The 16,644-nt window shown below is 44.0% G+C and overlaps 1 protein-coding gene across 3 annotated transcripts in view; it reads left to right on the forward strand.

The window, feature by feature from the left end:
- The window catches only part of LTBP1 (latent transforming growth factor beta binding protein 1), a 57,908-nt gene that overhangs the window by 10,922 nt on the left and 30,342 nt on the right, over window positions 1-16,644 (forward strand). For 2 of the 3 annotated variants that reach the window (XM_032947711.2, XM_032947712.2), the window contains exons 3-8: window positions 49-286; window positions 2,022-2,218; window positions 4,203-4,385; window positions 9,804-10,022; window positions 12,178-12,542; window positions 12,812-12,914. In XM_032947711.2, the coding sequence (XP_032803602.2) occupies window positions 49-286; window positions 2,022-2,218; window positions 4,203-4,385; window positions 9,804-10,022; window positions 12,178-12,542; window positions 12,812-12,914 (1,305 nt within the window). The remainder of the gene's footprint in view (window positions 1-48; window positions 287-2,021; window positions 2,219-4,202; window positions 4,386-9,803; window positions 10,023-12,177; window positions 12,543-12,811; window positions 12,915-16,644) is intronic. The other variant, XM_032947713.2, reaches the window with a different exon arrangement.

Raw genomic sequence — 16,644 nt, forward strand, 5'->3', positions numbered from 1 at the left:
GAGGCTTTTTACTCAATTGTGATGACCTGGGTGTGTGTACATTTTCAGCGGTTTGCTCACCGCCGTGCCAGAACGGAGGCATGTGCGTGCAGCCCCAGGTGTGTGCCTGTCCTGCTGGCAAGTGGGGGCCGTCCTGCGCAGACAGTAACCCCCAGGCCGCAGCCGCTGGTGCCGGTGGGGTACCCAGCCAGAGTCGCACAGCTTCGCTCTCTCGTACCGCACACATGACCCTCACCGTCAAGCACCAACCGTCTGTGCGGATGGTGCCACACAAGGGCCAGCAACAGTGAGTGTCCTGTGCGTTTTAACTTGTGGGCGCAGTGTTCTAAATAAAACCGTCTCCCCCTTTGTTCTCACTGCCAAAAGTGGTTGCTAAGCACTTGACCTTGGCCGTAACAGGACAGCCCGTTTGTGTTTCATGCGCAAGTTTGTCTGGCCTGTTGCGACCGCCTCCTGTTCCGCCGAATCGTCCATCTTCCATCACAGTGCTTCTATCATGAACTCAATCACAGTGAGCACTTTGTTTTCTGTTTTGTCTGCTTTACATGGGTTGTCCAGCCAAACCTCGTTGAGGTTTTTTTCTTCTTTCTCTGCCAGGTATGCACATACACGGCATGCACTTGTCTCAGCATGCCTGACTAAATGTTTCCTTGGCAGCAGTTCATTGCCTAAATTGGGCAGTCTCGTCGCACCGATGTTGTGTGCACAGCGCAGCTCGCAAGCAGGGTGCGGCTGCAGTACCTCCAGAAGTGCTTTCAATAATAACAGTTTGAGAAAAAATACTGCATGCTTAATTTGGGTCATACAGCAGAGACAACTGGCTAGCACGTCCCCTACTGAAATGAAGGATTATAGTCGATGTATTTCTGTCCGCTTTCTAAAAATACTTCAAACTATCACAGGACACTTTTATTTCTGTGTAAACGTTCATCTTCATTTAAAAAACAAGAAAAGATCCTTAAGAAATTGCCAGTTCGGAATGTTGACCAAACTGCAGTAGAATGAAAAGTATTTAATGTGTTGGATATTAATTTCAGTCTAGATTTGAAGTTTTCGTGACTGCAGGGATCCGTACTCTTTAGTTCTTTCGGTAAAGTCACGTAGGTATAAAATAAAATTTATAACATTTATTTTATTTTATAAAATAAAATGCATTTTATAAAATAAAATAAAATTTTATAAATTTTATTTTATTTTATACCAACATGACTTTACCGAAAGAACCAAAGGATATTAATTTGTGAAACAAATACTTAGATTTATTTGGTTTACTAAAAAAAACACATCCATGAGAGTTGTCATTCATTTTTATTTCCTTAATTTTGTACAGCACAACGCATTTGACTGGATTACCAGCACTTAAACATTGCTTGAGTTGCTGTCTGAAGTGGTTTGGCTTGGCTGCACGTTAGTTAATTCGTTCGCTTGCTCGCTCTGCGATTGGAGTATAATTTTGCGGTCATGCCGTGGATCGGGGGACCGATGCTCAGTGGCAGCAACTGACGTCATGCAGGTCTGAGAGCAATTAGAGGCCCCTTCGGGTGGACGTTGCTAAAGTTGCTGAAGTTTTTACTTGAACGCACATGAAGCACTCTCGTTATTTCTTTCACCTTCGTGACATTTACGTCTAATTTTGCATTCTTTGTTAGCGTGTTCTTGTCGATGACATTGATCTTGCCCAAACGGTCTGGTCATTTTCCATCATGGTTGCATAGTTTTTTGAGTCTGAAGCCAAATGTCAAGACAGACACGTGTGTTTTAGTCCATTTAAACAGGCACTGGGTTACAAACGTGTAAGGTTACCATGAATAAAACTGCTCGTTAGTGGAATTGGCACACTTAATTTGTATAGATGACTGGCATAACAACAAAAACATTTGTTTTAATCCACATATAACGGTGTAAGTTAAAGCAACTTTTGTTTGTATATGATGCACGGTCCAAAAAATGACATGCGCATTCCAAGTTTGAGCAGTCATTTTTGATGGTTTCACAGAACTAGTTTGCACTGTGTATGGCAGGTCACACTCAATGCAGTCTGCGCCACTTAGCATGGCCATGCAACGTCGGACATCCCAACCACTCCTGCTCAAGCCTAAGGTCTTCAGCCACCAGCTCGTGTCGGCCAGTGGAGGACGTCCTGCCCATCCCGGCCCCAACGCCTTGCCCTCGGGGCACAGCCAGCATGGGCTTCTCAGCTCTGAACATGTGCCTTATGGTGGGTCTCCAATGTTGGGGTCGTACAAATGCTGAAAATGCCACAAAAATATGTGACCGTTGCAATCACGCTGTAACTTGACTTGTTAAAAAGGGAGATTAAGGGTGGTATATGTGCAAAGATGTACGTGACTCTTCACAAGTTTATGAACCTTAAACCTTCTCTGTCAATGGAGAAACATTGTTTTTGGTTCATTTACACGTTCACTGGGTTACAAATATTTTGCAACACTTTCCCCTAGCTGTGGATATCAGACACAAACAACGAACAATCACATGGGTATTTCAGCAGAAGGCCTATTTTTTTTCCATGGTGGTAATTATAATGATTGTTATATAGCAGCTATGTCTAGCTTGTTCGAGTGATTGGTTACGAGCGACAGGAAGCTTTCGTTTTGGCACCGGGCATGGTGCCGATGCTGAGAAAACCAACCGGAGGGGAGATTTAATTCACCATTATAGAGCCAAGGCATGTGAATCTGCTCCATAATTCCTTTAGCAAATTGGCACAAAATATGGGTAGTGACTAGTAAAATAAAGTAACCGTTATATAAGATGAAGATTTTCGATTTAAAGTAAATATTTCGTTTTAAACAGAAGATACCTGGGGAGAAAACACACGATGTAGATGAATTGGAACACGCATTGTAACAATTCAAGGCAGTAAAATGTTTAAAAAAATGTATTGAAGATTTTAGTTTACTGGTTTTCATATTTATGGTCAAGGCGGTGCTCTTGTGTAGCATTCTTGGTAAATACGGATGTATTAAAACCTAAAAAAAAATTCCCGTTACAGTCTCATGCAAGAAAAAAAAACATTTGACTGCTCTGGCTGGCTTTGTGAATTCACATTTACGTGTGATATTTTATGTTGGTTCAATGCAAGTTCTGACGAGGAAACTGCAGTAAGTTGTTTTTACAGTGCGATCCATCCGGTGTATCTTCATCATTTACAGATGGGTGCTCGCTATCGTGTTTGCATGTATACATAGGGAGTTCACACTATTTGACCATGAAAATCTGCATTGTCAAAACCCTTCTCCCTGCTGAATTCTCGATCAAATCTTTGTGCTAACAATTTACACGTCCGTTATGGTAGAGTGGTAGCGTGTTTTTTAATGGCTTCATGTGAGAGAGATCGAAGGAGGTTGGCATCCCTGCGTTCCTCTTCTCCCGCTGTGTTGAGTTGTGACGTGAGATTTTTTTTTCGTCGTGGTGGAGGGGGACATGTACATCGCACTCATTTGCAGAGGCCGGCGGATGGAACCGTGCCAAACAAACCTCACAGGACGCCCCTCGGCAGCCCGGGGTGATGGCCGACCAGTGCTGTTTTGTTTTTCTGCATGAAGCTCAGTTCAGTGTGTGCACTGCAGGAAGGGAAACCTTTTATTTTGTAAAATGAAAACAACTTGAACAAGCTGCACGCTGAGAATAGTGTGCAGGGGAAAGCTTAATTGGAACGCTTTCCACTGGGCACACTGTCTCCTGAGAACGCAGCAACAACAACCTCGTGCTGTTGTTGCTAGTCTTGGTGTGTAGTTTCCTCCACATGCCCCTCCCCTAGGCTCCCCAACCCTTCTGCTACATTCCCTACATCATTCGTCACAAATAAAATGCAGCTTTGTGATTACTTACCCTGCCCGGAGTCCGATCTCCCTTCATACGTGGTATTTGGAGTGTGGCCCTAGCCATTCCATAAGCAGGACGTTCCACCATCCGCCCCTCCTCCCTGCTGCCACACACACCCTCAACACCCCCCCCTTCTCTCCCTTGCGGTTCCAGCCTCATTTAGTCCACGACGCAGCTGGATGGCTGTCAGACGCTCGGCCGTAAGCGGCTAAGCCTGCCCAGCTCTGCGCCTCTGCACTGTTGCCTGCCTGCGATGGGGAGCGCGCGAATGGGCACCACGTACCGCCCGGTCGCGGCCGGTGCTGCCGCAGCCGCCACCCTGTGCGCCCTCATGCTGTTCTTCCCCTCTCTCGCAGCCGGCAACCTGAGCGCGAGCGGATCGATGGGGCGCATCAAGGTGGTCTTCACGCCCACCATCTGCAAGGTGACGTGCACCAACGGGAAGTGCCAGAATACCTGCGAGAAGGGCAACACGACAACGCTGATCAGCGAGAACGGCGAGGGGGCTGACATGCTGACGGGCTCCGGGTTCCGCGTCGGTGAGTCGTGCGCTCGTCCGCTGCTTCTGAGTTGACCGTAACTGCTGCGAAATGTCGCGATTCAAACAAGAATCTGTTTCTCTATCTTCTTTGTCCCGTCATGCTTGGAATGGACAGAACGGTAAATATGGATCCATTTTCTTGAATTTGTTAAGTATTGTCTATTGTCTTGTAATTTCATGTTTGAACTTTATTTAAAAAAAAATGTTGCCCTATATTTTCAAAGTGATTATGAGAGAGTTAAGAAAGAAATGTTAAAACTCACTTTATGGAAGTGTGAGAACAGCATTATTTTTATATGAAGTTTGTCCTTGGGTAATAATGGCACAGCGTTGTTTTTGTAATTCTGGCAGAGGTACAATGCATCAATTTAAGTGTCAGAGTTAGGTATATTAAGTTTCCGCTTTATTGTTTCCAAGAAGAACAAGAATTATTTTCACTTACGTTGGGAAACGATGGTCCGCGTATGCTGGCCAAATTGTGATTACTCAAGTGGGACCAACCAACATGAATTGACCAGGCTCCATATCATTCATTAAAAATCAATCGGCAATTTATTGCACATTTGCTTGAATGGAAGGGCACGGCCTCCTGCCCATTTGTATAACTGAGCGAGCTATGACCTGTTCACAGGAAGCTGGCGTGTGGCTCATTTCAATAAGCAAGCAGGAAAAAGAGAGCCCATTCACTTGTTGCGCTGTTACACTTTACTTGAGCTGCACATAAAATGAGTCAATGTCTTCTTGAGTCATGGCCCAGCCATGATCCTACTTAGAAAAGAGCAATGGTTTTTGGCCGGACATGGGCATGCAGTCTCTAGAGTTTCCCTCCAGCAAGCCGGCGGCATGAACTTGCGCTGTGGCCAATGTAAACAGCTGAGAGCCATCACTAGGCACCACGACAGCTCTTGTGTACAAATGTTTTTCAAGAATGAGCACAAGTTATTTACATTTGCCAAGATCGCATTTGTATTATACATAAAGCAGTATACAAATTATATGAAGCTGTGTTTGGCACTCATGCCTTCATGGTGCAGGCTAAAATTAAAAAAAAAAATGTTTTCTTAGTCAATGTATTGATTGATGTTCTAAAGTTCAACGTGTTAGTGTGTTTTAATGTAATGCTAAAAATAGCTAAATATTAAAATTACAGTGTACATTTTTGCTGGCATATAAATAGTAGAGTCTGAAACTATGCGACCTAGTCAAAGCAAAGGGGAAGTTTGAGCCTTTGACCAACTCTTGTTCAATTCATTACTCACGTTGCAATTACAAAACACAAGCAGTGTATGTGGTCGCAGCTACATTGGCACTCTCACACTTGTTTGGAGAAGAAAAATCATTACTGTTGCATTTATCAAAGCTGTCACCGGGCATGTATAAACAGTATAAGGAATTTAAATATGCCAGATTTAAAAATAATATGGGAGTCCGAAGAAAAAAGTGCCTTCCTGCATCCATCCAACAGTGGCATTTATAACTGCCGAGTTATCGCTATCACAGTTGAACATTTATATAGCTAACTTTTGTTGTATTTTACATATCTTAGTCATACTTAAAAACAAAGCGCCATGTCACACTGAACGCTACAGTGATTTGGCTGTTGAACTTGTCCATTTATCAAGGCATTTATCAAATGACTCAATTGACCAATGCCCCAGGTCACGCTTGCGAATTAGACGAATCCCGTCTCTCTTTAGTTTCCACCTGGTTCAAACAAAACATACTTGAAACTTGAATGCCATTTACTCCAGTCATTCTGTTCCACCCCCCATGCCAGGGGTTGGGTAGACCGACGTGTTGGTTTAGTGACGTTACTCAGAAATCCCCACTGGGGAAAACGAATACACATTGCGTAAGAAAGACTGGGTCCAGCCCTGGAAGGGGGGCGCAGCGCTACTGATCGGCAGTGTATGTGCAGTGCTTCAGCTATGGAGAGCCCAGTAGTGGGATGAGGCCAATGTGACACAGTATGCTGCACCATGGACGCGACTCTTGGGTACGAATAAAAACAAACAACGCAAAAGAACAAATTAAGTCATTCTTAAACAGCAGGGGGGGGGGGGGCAGAGGAAGAAGGGTAGCTAATCGCTCGCATTAAGAAGGGATATGACACATTACATTGTTTTAAATGCTATGTTAGTATTGTTTTTGCTTTTCTCCCCAAATTCATTAATATCCGATGCAAAACTCTCACAGCAGCAGAGTTTGGCCCTGGAATGTACTGTTGCAGAACGCATGACGTTGCTTCAATAAGCCTATTTATCTGCACTAGCGGCACAACTTTTAGTCTTCCCCCCCCCCCCCCCTTTCAAAGTGTTGTCACATGTTAATCAAACAATTGTTTTTAGATTCTCATAGCTGGAATTAGGAAAATCAAGTTATATAATGGGGGGGGTAGGTGAGGGGGGGGGGGGTTTCTTCAGTCGTTAGTGATTGTGATGAGACCATCAACTAGCCACATTTGGGAAACCAGTTTAATAACGGGCGACTGCCCAGATTTTGACCAGGATCACAGTGGTGTCGGCACGTCGCCTTATTAACACATGGCATTAGCCCCCTGAGCCACCCAGCCATCTCTTTTTAGAAACGCAAGTGGCCATAACCGTTTACTTGAGACATGTGTTGTATTATTATACTGTTGGTATAGTTTAATAGCTTAATCAGAAAAAAAACCCCAACCTTTCTTATATATGTGTACATATATATGTACGTGTTCTTGCATTGAAATGTTATACCGTAAATGCTTGAAAAAACGCAACTTTTTAATCGTCAACTGCAAATTCAATTAAGAACGTGGGTGGTGGCACCTTTGAAAGAGTCTGCACCTCTGTTGTTGCTCGTAAAGCTCATTCCTCACCTGTCCTTGTAATCGTGAATGGATTTCAAGGCTGGGGTGAGTGCATTGGTGAGGCTGCAGTGCTATTGCTGCTGCTGGCGTTAACGGTGAGATGTTACCTACCTTGCCTGGTATGCAAGAGGTGTAATGGGTTCGATCCCAACCCTTGACGCCTGTATATTTGGAGTTTTCTTGTTCTACCTGTGGTTGCATGGATTTTTTTCCAGGTCCTCTGGGTTTTCCCTCCACATTTAGAAACATGCATTTGGAGCATTTGGCTGCTTTACATTTTCACATGATAAGTCGCTGTTCGTTGGGCTATCATTTGTGGCCAGGCCACTTCTGACAAATATATATTTTGCTCAGTGGGCCTTACCTGGTAAAACAATTTTTTTTTTAGTTTCAGTTTAACGTCAAAGCAGGGGAAGCTGCGCTGACTGGGCTCTGTTGCTCCACACTTCCCGTTGCCTTGTCCTCAAATACTCTCTCGCCTTCACCTTTCTCCTCAAATTCCAGTGAATTGAATGCTCTGCAGTGGCCCCCTTTTTCATATACATCTCATAGAATGCAATGGCACACTCTCTTTATTAAAAATACACTTTTTTGATCACATGCCGTCTTTGTTATGAGGTCATGATTTACATGATTTGCTTCATTATTAGCACTCTATGGTATGACATGACCAATATATTACAACTAAGCATTGAGGGTCATCATGCGTTATACTGCAGTGACTTTAGGTCAATACTGTTATGTCCCTTTCTGCAACGTGCAACTCAGATGGCAGCTAAAACATTTGGTTTCATAAACAAAAATACCGGCTTAACCTTGTACTGTACAGTAACTGTTTCGCTGTAGCATGCCGATGCAATAGTCCATAACGTTTACAGCATGTCGTCAGCTTTTAATAATTCGAACACGAACTTCAAATGAATCATCACAGGAATCATTATTTTCTTTTTTACAAAATTAGGGACATTGCCAGACACCTGTGCTAGAATCATATTCTGATTTCATTGGGATAATTGAATGGAATACTTCATCACGTGTACGTGGCCCTCACAACCACGTTTCAGATTGCACTCGTGGTTTCACCAAAATTTAAACACGGAACAGTTGAGTGTGTGGTTAATCAGGCTCTTCATCTCTGGGTTTTTGCCGATTGTTTAAACATTTGAGTTGGCCGTACTCCTGTTCTTTGCTCTCGTTTCCCGTTCCCCTCCCAGTGTTGAAGCTGCCTTTTTTGAATGGCTGCTTTCTTGTTGCATGTGCTGGACCTTCAAATCTTTCCATGTGCTGCAGGCGGTGTAAACAGGACTATGTAATAGCATCCCCGTGGAGCCCAGTCGTGCTACAATGTAATGCATGTAACTATTTGCAGGAGGCTTTTTAAAATGGGCAACGTTAAAACATATTTCTCTCCTTTTTTATTTTCATGGTTTGAGGTGGCTCTTCCAACACACGCTGTTCAAAACAAGACACGGACGTGTGTAAAAAAAAAAGCACACATCTAGGTGTGCATATACAATAAAAAAACAACCCATCAGCATCTCCTGAAGAAGTGCATTGTGGCTCTCTTATCTCATTGCACCATCAAAATTAAATTGACCAAATGTTACCAACCAGATAGCAGCAGCTATGCAGTGATAGACAGCTGTGGGTGGGTTTAATCATAATTAGGACTCATCAACACGGTATAGTCACCAGTGCTCACTGCTGCAAAGTCTACCTCCGGTTTTCCGGCCTGCACCATTACTCCATTACGATTGTTTTTTTTTATCTTGGTCATATACAGATTTGATCACATGTTGTTTGTGGCTAAATAAGAAATGCCCCACTTTTTTAAAACACAGGTCTCATGCTACTTAAATGGTTCTTCGTTTGCAGTGAAGTCCAATGCTCATTTTGAACATGTACACTTTTTAAATATTACATAAACCATTTCGGTAGCATAATTACCGTTGTTGTGCAATAGAAAATGTGGGAACCCATTGCAGTGGGAGCTTGTGTCTCAAGTTTGATAGTGTTACAAAGTTTTCAAGTTCTCGGTGACACGTGCAGGCGGTTTAACAGATAATAGTTATGCAGAGGAATGTGTTATACACCAGTGCTGGCCATCACTAAACTAGTTGTTTTGAAAAGTTTCTTGTAAATCATTCATGTTTTTTCCTTTGTCAGTCCACTGCTGGATTAGGGTCTCTACACATCGTGATGATTATTTGACTAACCACCGTGGTTAGTAAGCGTTGGTGAAGGTGGGGGAGACATACATGTGGTAGCATAGTGTAATACAATTTATTTTTCTGCACTGGCTTCTTCTTTACACAACGTAGCCTTGCAGTAGCCTATAACACTTTTTTACGCAGTATGGTCACCCATCCAAGCACCATCCATGCTCAAGCCTGCTTATACGCCCAGATCTGGTGAGATCGGGTGCATTTTGAGTCATTTGGGTGATAGGCTCTTACCAAAGTAGTTTTGTAGCCCTTCATGCCAGAACCACTTGCGTTCGTTGCTGCTGTTGATGTGATGGGAAAAAAATGTGAGCACTGGCCACCCCTTGCTTGTACCCCCACACAGTGGTGTGTCCCATCCCGTGCCGGAATGGGGGCAGCTGTCAGACGCGGGATAAGTGCCGCTGCCCGGCGAACTTCACGGGGAAGTTCTGTCAAATCGCCGTGCAGTCGCCCAGGGCCTCCGAGGAGCAGGGGGCAGTGGCGGGCGGCCAGGGCTTGTCGCTCACTCGCTCGACCTTCACCATCCCCGTGTCGGGGGTGCACGCCGGAGCTGCTACCCACGGTACCGTCCACCTGCGCCTGACCCGCCTGCGTTTGGACGCGTACCGTTTCCCCTTTGCGCATCACGATCCCCACCGCGGTCGCCAACGCCACCCCCACGTGGTGGGCGGAACGCGCGCCAGCCCGCTATACCGCGGCGTGGGGCCCCTTGCTCGTGTGAGGCCCACTCCCCCCCACGCGGCCACCACCAAGCAACAGCCCGCCCACCGCCATCACGTCTACCGGTACTATCCCAGCAGCCTGGACAGCGAGCTTGCCTGAGAACCTCGTTGGCTGTTACTATACGTGGGAGTTTTTTTTTTTAAAGGATATATGTCGATTTGATTGCATACATAACAACGCAACAATATAAACATAAAAGGGTGATGTTTTCGTGTAAACTTTGGTGTTGCTTTTTCATTTTACAAGTTCTATGGACAGCCACGTGGTAATATGGTTATTGATGTGTGAATCATTTAATGTGGGTTATATTTGTTGGTATCGATCATGAGGCATGCTTGTGAGTTTAATATTTGTTCATGAAATGCCCTATGCCTGCATGACTCGTAGTATTATAATTATACAAGATATTGTGGTGTTAAACATATTAAACATGTTTTAAATCTTGGGTTGCATGTAATAAAGAATTGTTTTTGCAAATATTTAAGCGAAGATGTAAGTAAGATCTTTATTTTTTTGTAACAATATGCTTGAGGCTTACTTGCTTACAACAATATACAGAACAATGAGATCTGTGTCTCATCGCATTAATTTTAGGCCCATGGCATTTCAGACCCCTGTAAAGTAGCATACAGTCAAGTATTTGGAAAACATCAAGTTCTCCAAAAAATACTCAAACAAAGAGCAGAACAATACCTTTAAAATATCTTAATGCTGCATCACATTTTAACCACCGGGAACCCATTTTGTTTATACATCTTCACCACTGCTCCACAGAGCACGATGGTTCTTAACATCATTAATTTTCATTAATACCAGGGGAACCTGTTTGCCTTTTAAAAATGAATCCAGTGAAAGGCATAGCCAACCTGTTGAAGGATTGGCAGCTAAATTAATCCTGACTAGCTTGTATATCAATAGCTCGGCATCTTTTTAATTTCCTTTCTTTGTTGGCTAGTCTTTTGAAAATTTGATTTGTGGATTTGATGTTGGTGCCATTTTCATTAAAATCTTCTGTAATGTTAGAGGCATGTGCTGACCATTCCAAGGGACACATTTTCCACCCCCCCCCACCCCCCAGCTGTCCAATGGTCAAAGAAAGTTGGCAATGATATGATTTATCTGAACTTAGAGCCCAATGATAAATTAACCACCACAAAATCCAATAAAATGTGGTCACAGTGAAAACCTTAGAATGATAAACCACATCACAGTTATTGATGACGTGGTTAGGTAAAGCACAGGGGACAAGGCTGGCGAGCCTGAGCACCATGTCTTCAGAGACCCAGGATGCACTGGTGGTGGTCCAGCAGCTGCATTGTTTGAGGCCGCCACTGGCAGTGGAGACAGCAAAGAGCACTCCATGGCTGTGCATGCATGGTTCTTAAAACCTGAGCCTCCTTTCATTGGCAGAGCTCTTATGGTATTATTTGAAGTAAAGTTTGCAATCGTTACTACATTGCATAGAGTAGGGTTTATTAAAATAATGTGGTATGATAATAAAAACATTTACAAGTCTATAAATGATAATTATATATCAAAGCTTTTTTTATTTTTAGACTATGCATAATAATCAACATGCATCACACTTTTTTTTCTATGAAGCAATAAAATCCACTGAGGAATTTAACCTCAAGAGAATTTACCGCTTCAATGAAGAGGCTTGTCATTGGGAAATTTATTGGCCTCTGATTTATGGTCTTCTAGCTATGGAAGGCAGTAACATATCACATTTTGTTTGACAATAATCATATATATTACTTATACCGCTTATGTGTCATATATAATGTTGTGGTTATTATTTACATTTTGAAGTAAATGAAGTGTCAGGTTAGGAATTATTTCCAATTAGAGAAAGCATTTTTCCCATGGACTATTTTCGGCATCGTGCATTTATAACCCAGCACTGTGATTGCTATTCATGCTTGCTATGCGGTGTGTGTGTGTGTCGCCGTGACTTAGACCTTTGACCTAGAACTTTGCCCTGTGTTTTGCAGTGAAGATATCGCCGAGTGTAGCGAACGTGCACGTGCGGCACCCACAGGCGGCCTCCGTGCAGGTGCACCAGGTGTCGCGCGTCGAGGGGTCTCTGCAGACGGGCCCAGGCCATCATTACAAGCGGGACCACCAGCACCACAGTCACAGCCAAAGCCACAGCCAAAGTCACAGCCAAAGTCACAGCCAAAGTCACAGCCAAAGTCACAGCCAAAGCCACAGCCACGGGCAGATTCCGCACCATTCGCAGTTGCAGCAGCAGCAACAGCAGACGTACACCTACCCGATACAGCAGCCTGCGTCCCAGCCCAGGCCTCAGCCCAAGCCGCTTGGCCGCTGCTTCCAGGAGACCAACCCAGGGCAGCAGGTGTGCGCTGTTGTATGTTTGTGTGCCAACGTGTGTACGTTGTTGTGTTTGCTTATTTTTCGGGCATTTTTAATGTGTGCATCTGCATGCAGATTCAGGCCATCTTGTATATTGTACAATTGCAGCAGCGAAATCGGCAACCGTAACCACATACGGGCACAGGTGGAAAATAAAATGTACAATTACTCGAAACACCACTTTTTTTCCCCCCCTCTGTTATTTTGCCAAAGACCTCCTCCCCCCACTGAGATGGTTTTGCTTTATTCCAGTGCGGCAAACCACTGCCGGGACTCCTCAAGCAGGAGGACTGCTGCGGTAGTGTGGGCAGCTCCTGGGGCTTCAATAAGTGCAGCAAGTGTCCAGCCACAGCCGGTGAGCTCCTCCCCCGCGCTGGTGCAGACCTGACCAGCCGCTGTCCTCTCCATCCTACTCGTCCTTGTTCACCAACTGTGCAAAACCACACCAATGTGTGCTTTTCGTCAGTATGTTCAATGTATGGTGGGCTGCACATGTTTTGGCATGTTTTGTCAAGCAGTGACATGGTATTGTCTGTCATTTATTATACTTAGTGCTGCTTGTTGCTAACCACTTGGCACTTTGCATTTGATTTGACTTTTGCTCACCACACAGACGAGAGTTTGTGATTATCGGAGGTGTGACAGAAGTTTGGAGGGGATGGTGCACCTTACTTTATTCGCAAGCAGAAGATTAAATTGATGTCCTTTGCACATTCTGTCGAACACAAACATTTTCAATGTACATCTCCAGCTCAAGTCTTGAGCCTTACCTGTTCATACTCCAGTTGTGTTTATGTAACAGTGCTTTCATAAGTGTACACTTTTATTCAAAAGGCTTTTTACAGAAATGGTAAAACATTTTTTAAACAAACCCTTGCTTTTCATACTCAAAAGCCTCCCTTTTTGTACAAAGGAAAACATTTTCTTAAACAATTACTCGCATTCATTTCAGTTAAATGCTGTATTCTTATTTATAAGTCAGAAGGTTTTATTCAATCATAAATGCAACACTTTTCTCTTAGCAGCTACAGATGAAAATGTTTATCCCATGCCAAGTATATGTTGGGAATTTTGCACGTTTCTTTCCGACTGTTTTTTCACATGTCTGGACCTGCCTTTCTGTGAGTTCACCTGCACAATGCACGTGTGGAATTCAGACAAAATTTTGGCTTCAAATACAGGATTTTTTAAAGCTACCTCTAAAGTGTTACTCCATATCATATCATAAACAACCTCACTGTAGGTCTTGCACCCTTTCTTGCGTATTGCCACAATATAGGACTGACACACAAGAGGGCTCACATATTACATACCTGTCCATGCATAGCTTTGCAAATGGAAAATATGGTGAGAGTTGTATCAACAACACATGTTTAAATTCAACAAGTGGGACCGCCCTTGCAGCCAAGTTTGTCCACACGAAGTGCACCATGCCACACACAGTAACTACCTCGCTTGGTATGCAGAATGTTGCGGGTTGGATCCCGACCCTGAAGCCTGTATATTTGGGGTTTGCATGTTATCCCCGTGGTCGCGTGGATTTTTCTCCGGGCCCTTCGGTTTTCCCTCCATATTTATAAACATGCGTTTGTATTTGGCTGCTATAAATGTCCACGTGAAAAGCCACTTTGTTGGGCTTTAATTTGTGGCCAGATCGTTTCTGAAAAAGAGCTATACAGTAAGAAAAAAATAGTAAAAGACTTTCAGCTGGTAGCTTCATGTCAGGTCCATGGCACACCAGGTCCGATGTTTAATTCCTAGGTGCGCACTCCATACCACTCTGGGTGCGACCCTTCCTTTTTATAAAAAAAATAATCTTCACATTAGATTTTTGCAGTACACAAGAACAAAGGCCATTCTGCAGAATGTTGAGCGACAAAAAAACACAACCCCACGTGATTATCCGCCAGGCCCATGTACCCGACGAGTCTTGGTTGATGAGAGGTGGGGGGGGGGGCGACACACAACCCAGGGAGGTACGAAGCTTTCTTAAATGGTAGTCTCGGCAAACACATGTCAAGTGTCGAGTGGTCCAAGTGTTTCAAAGGCAGAATATTAAACATGAACAGCGGGCGAACACTCAAAAATGTTATAGACAGTCATTTTATCAGTGCTCATCGATATTTTGACACAATTGACCCTGTGGTTTGGCTACTGTAACTTGTGAAAGCATTTTAGCAGTATTTTAGCCATACATCATGACATGAATGTCACTCCATACAGAATGTAGCTTTATGAAAACGATACGGGGGGATATGGATTGGGTGGTGCAATGATGCATGCAGTGTCCCTGGCTACCTGCGTTTGACTCTTGGCCACGACTAACTTCAGTGGTGAGTAATATGTGGCCTGGTCCCCGGGCCTTTCCCCCCTTCATGCTCACCCATACTGCTCAGTCGTGTAGTGTGGTCAAACAATCCCCTTTGACTGATGAAGCAATGGGAGGCCCTCATCCAGCAGTTTTCACTCTTTCGGTGTTTCTGTATCCGTGGTATGTATGGCTGGAGACCAGTTATCAGTTGCATAAAATACCTGACTACTTTCCCCTTTGTCGGTTTTATTCAACAATGTAACCTCGGTATGCTTGACTGCAGAACGTTCAGGGTAATAGCATATGTAAGCAGAACTTAGTTCTGTGTTTCCACAAATAAATCATTAAAACGTATATACATGTGTAGATACATCTTTTTATTTTATTTTATTTTCACGTGGAGACAAAACGGGATTCTACTTACGACTTTTATTTGTATTAATTACATGTGCTTTCATAAAACAGAGTGGGCACTATTACATATATGTATAGAGATTATGAAACACGCAGCTGAGTTAACTAACCGGTGCCTAAGCACGTGGATATACTGTGCGAGGCCGTACTGATGGACTGCCTCGGCGTTGGTGTCCCGTGGCTGTGTGGGCCACTGTCATTCGTGTTTGGGCACTTCTTGGATCACCCGCACGTGAATGCTATCCGGTGGAGAGTTTGTGTCACTCGTGAGAGGAGGATTGTGTGTGAATGTGTGTCATGTACGGCAATCGGCCAGTGCTGGCGGTAAGCCACGGTCGCTTAACGTTGCCACTGCAGATGATTTATGGAGAAGGAATCCACAAGCAGGTTGCACGACGAACAACTCTATTACAGCTTTACATTTGGTTCTCATTTCTTGTACTTGTGTTTTTACAGTGATGATCTTATAAAGTAACGTTACGTGTGTTATCCCCCCGTAGAGATGGATAGGCATATGGAAGTTGTGTTTGATGCTTACCTGCCAGCCGGTCGTTGCCTTGGTGTGATGTGCACAATTTGATTATGTGTCTCGCGTGGACATTTTTAGAGAGGCGGCCAAATTTCCCTGTGTCGAGGGGTGGTGGGCCAAGCCCTTGGATTGGCAGCACGATGACAGCCAGAGTTGTCTTGCAGTTCCATCCAGACCACAGCAAGGGATGTCGTCTTGTCAGGAAGCCAGGTCTGGTGCGAAGAAAGGGTTGGGACGGAGGTGCTGGAGGGGGAGGGCTCTTATTATGTTTCCCATTTCATCAGAGCGTTTTTTTATGCCCTTGTTTATGGCTAACAAGCGCCAGCAGTATTTATATACACTCGTAAAGATATGCGGTCATTCTTGCGTGCGTTCGATTGCCAACAGATAAACCCGTGTTCGGTTTATGAGCCAAGCTGGACGGCCGCCGGGCCATATGTGGCAGAATTGCAGTTTAACATTAAAAACAGACATGGTTTGCGCGCGCATAAACAACAGCTGGAACAGAGACACATGCTTTTCATTTAGAAACATAAAGTTGTCGTTGTCTGTCATATATTTACTTTGTTTAAAGAGTCGAGGCTGGCAGGAGTTACGGCCAATTCTATTTGGTAATTGAATATCGCTAAGAAATGAAAGCATTGGCATACGCGCGTGTCGCCTGCATAGATGAATCGCAAAGGAATTTAGTTTGACAAGGTCTCGCTGTTTACACAACATGTGTAGAGCGTCTAAAATAATGCTTTCATATACTGTACAGGGCTAGGTGGGCAACGCGGGGAGATCCAATGGTAATGAATTACTTATCGGGGGTTTGTTCCATGTACAAAT

This window comes from Petromyzon marinus, chromosome 6, assembly GCF_048934315.1.
Source record: "Petromyzon marinus isolate PM22_M1 ecotype Great Lakes invasive population chromosome 6, UKy_Petmar_22M1.pri1.0, whole genome shotgun sequence".
In the NCBI taxonomy this organism is placed as follows: Eukaryota; Metazoa; Chordata; class Hyperoartia; order Petromyzontiformes; family Petromyzontidae; genus Petromyzon; species Petromyzon marinus.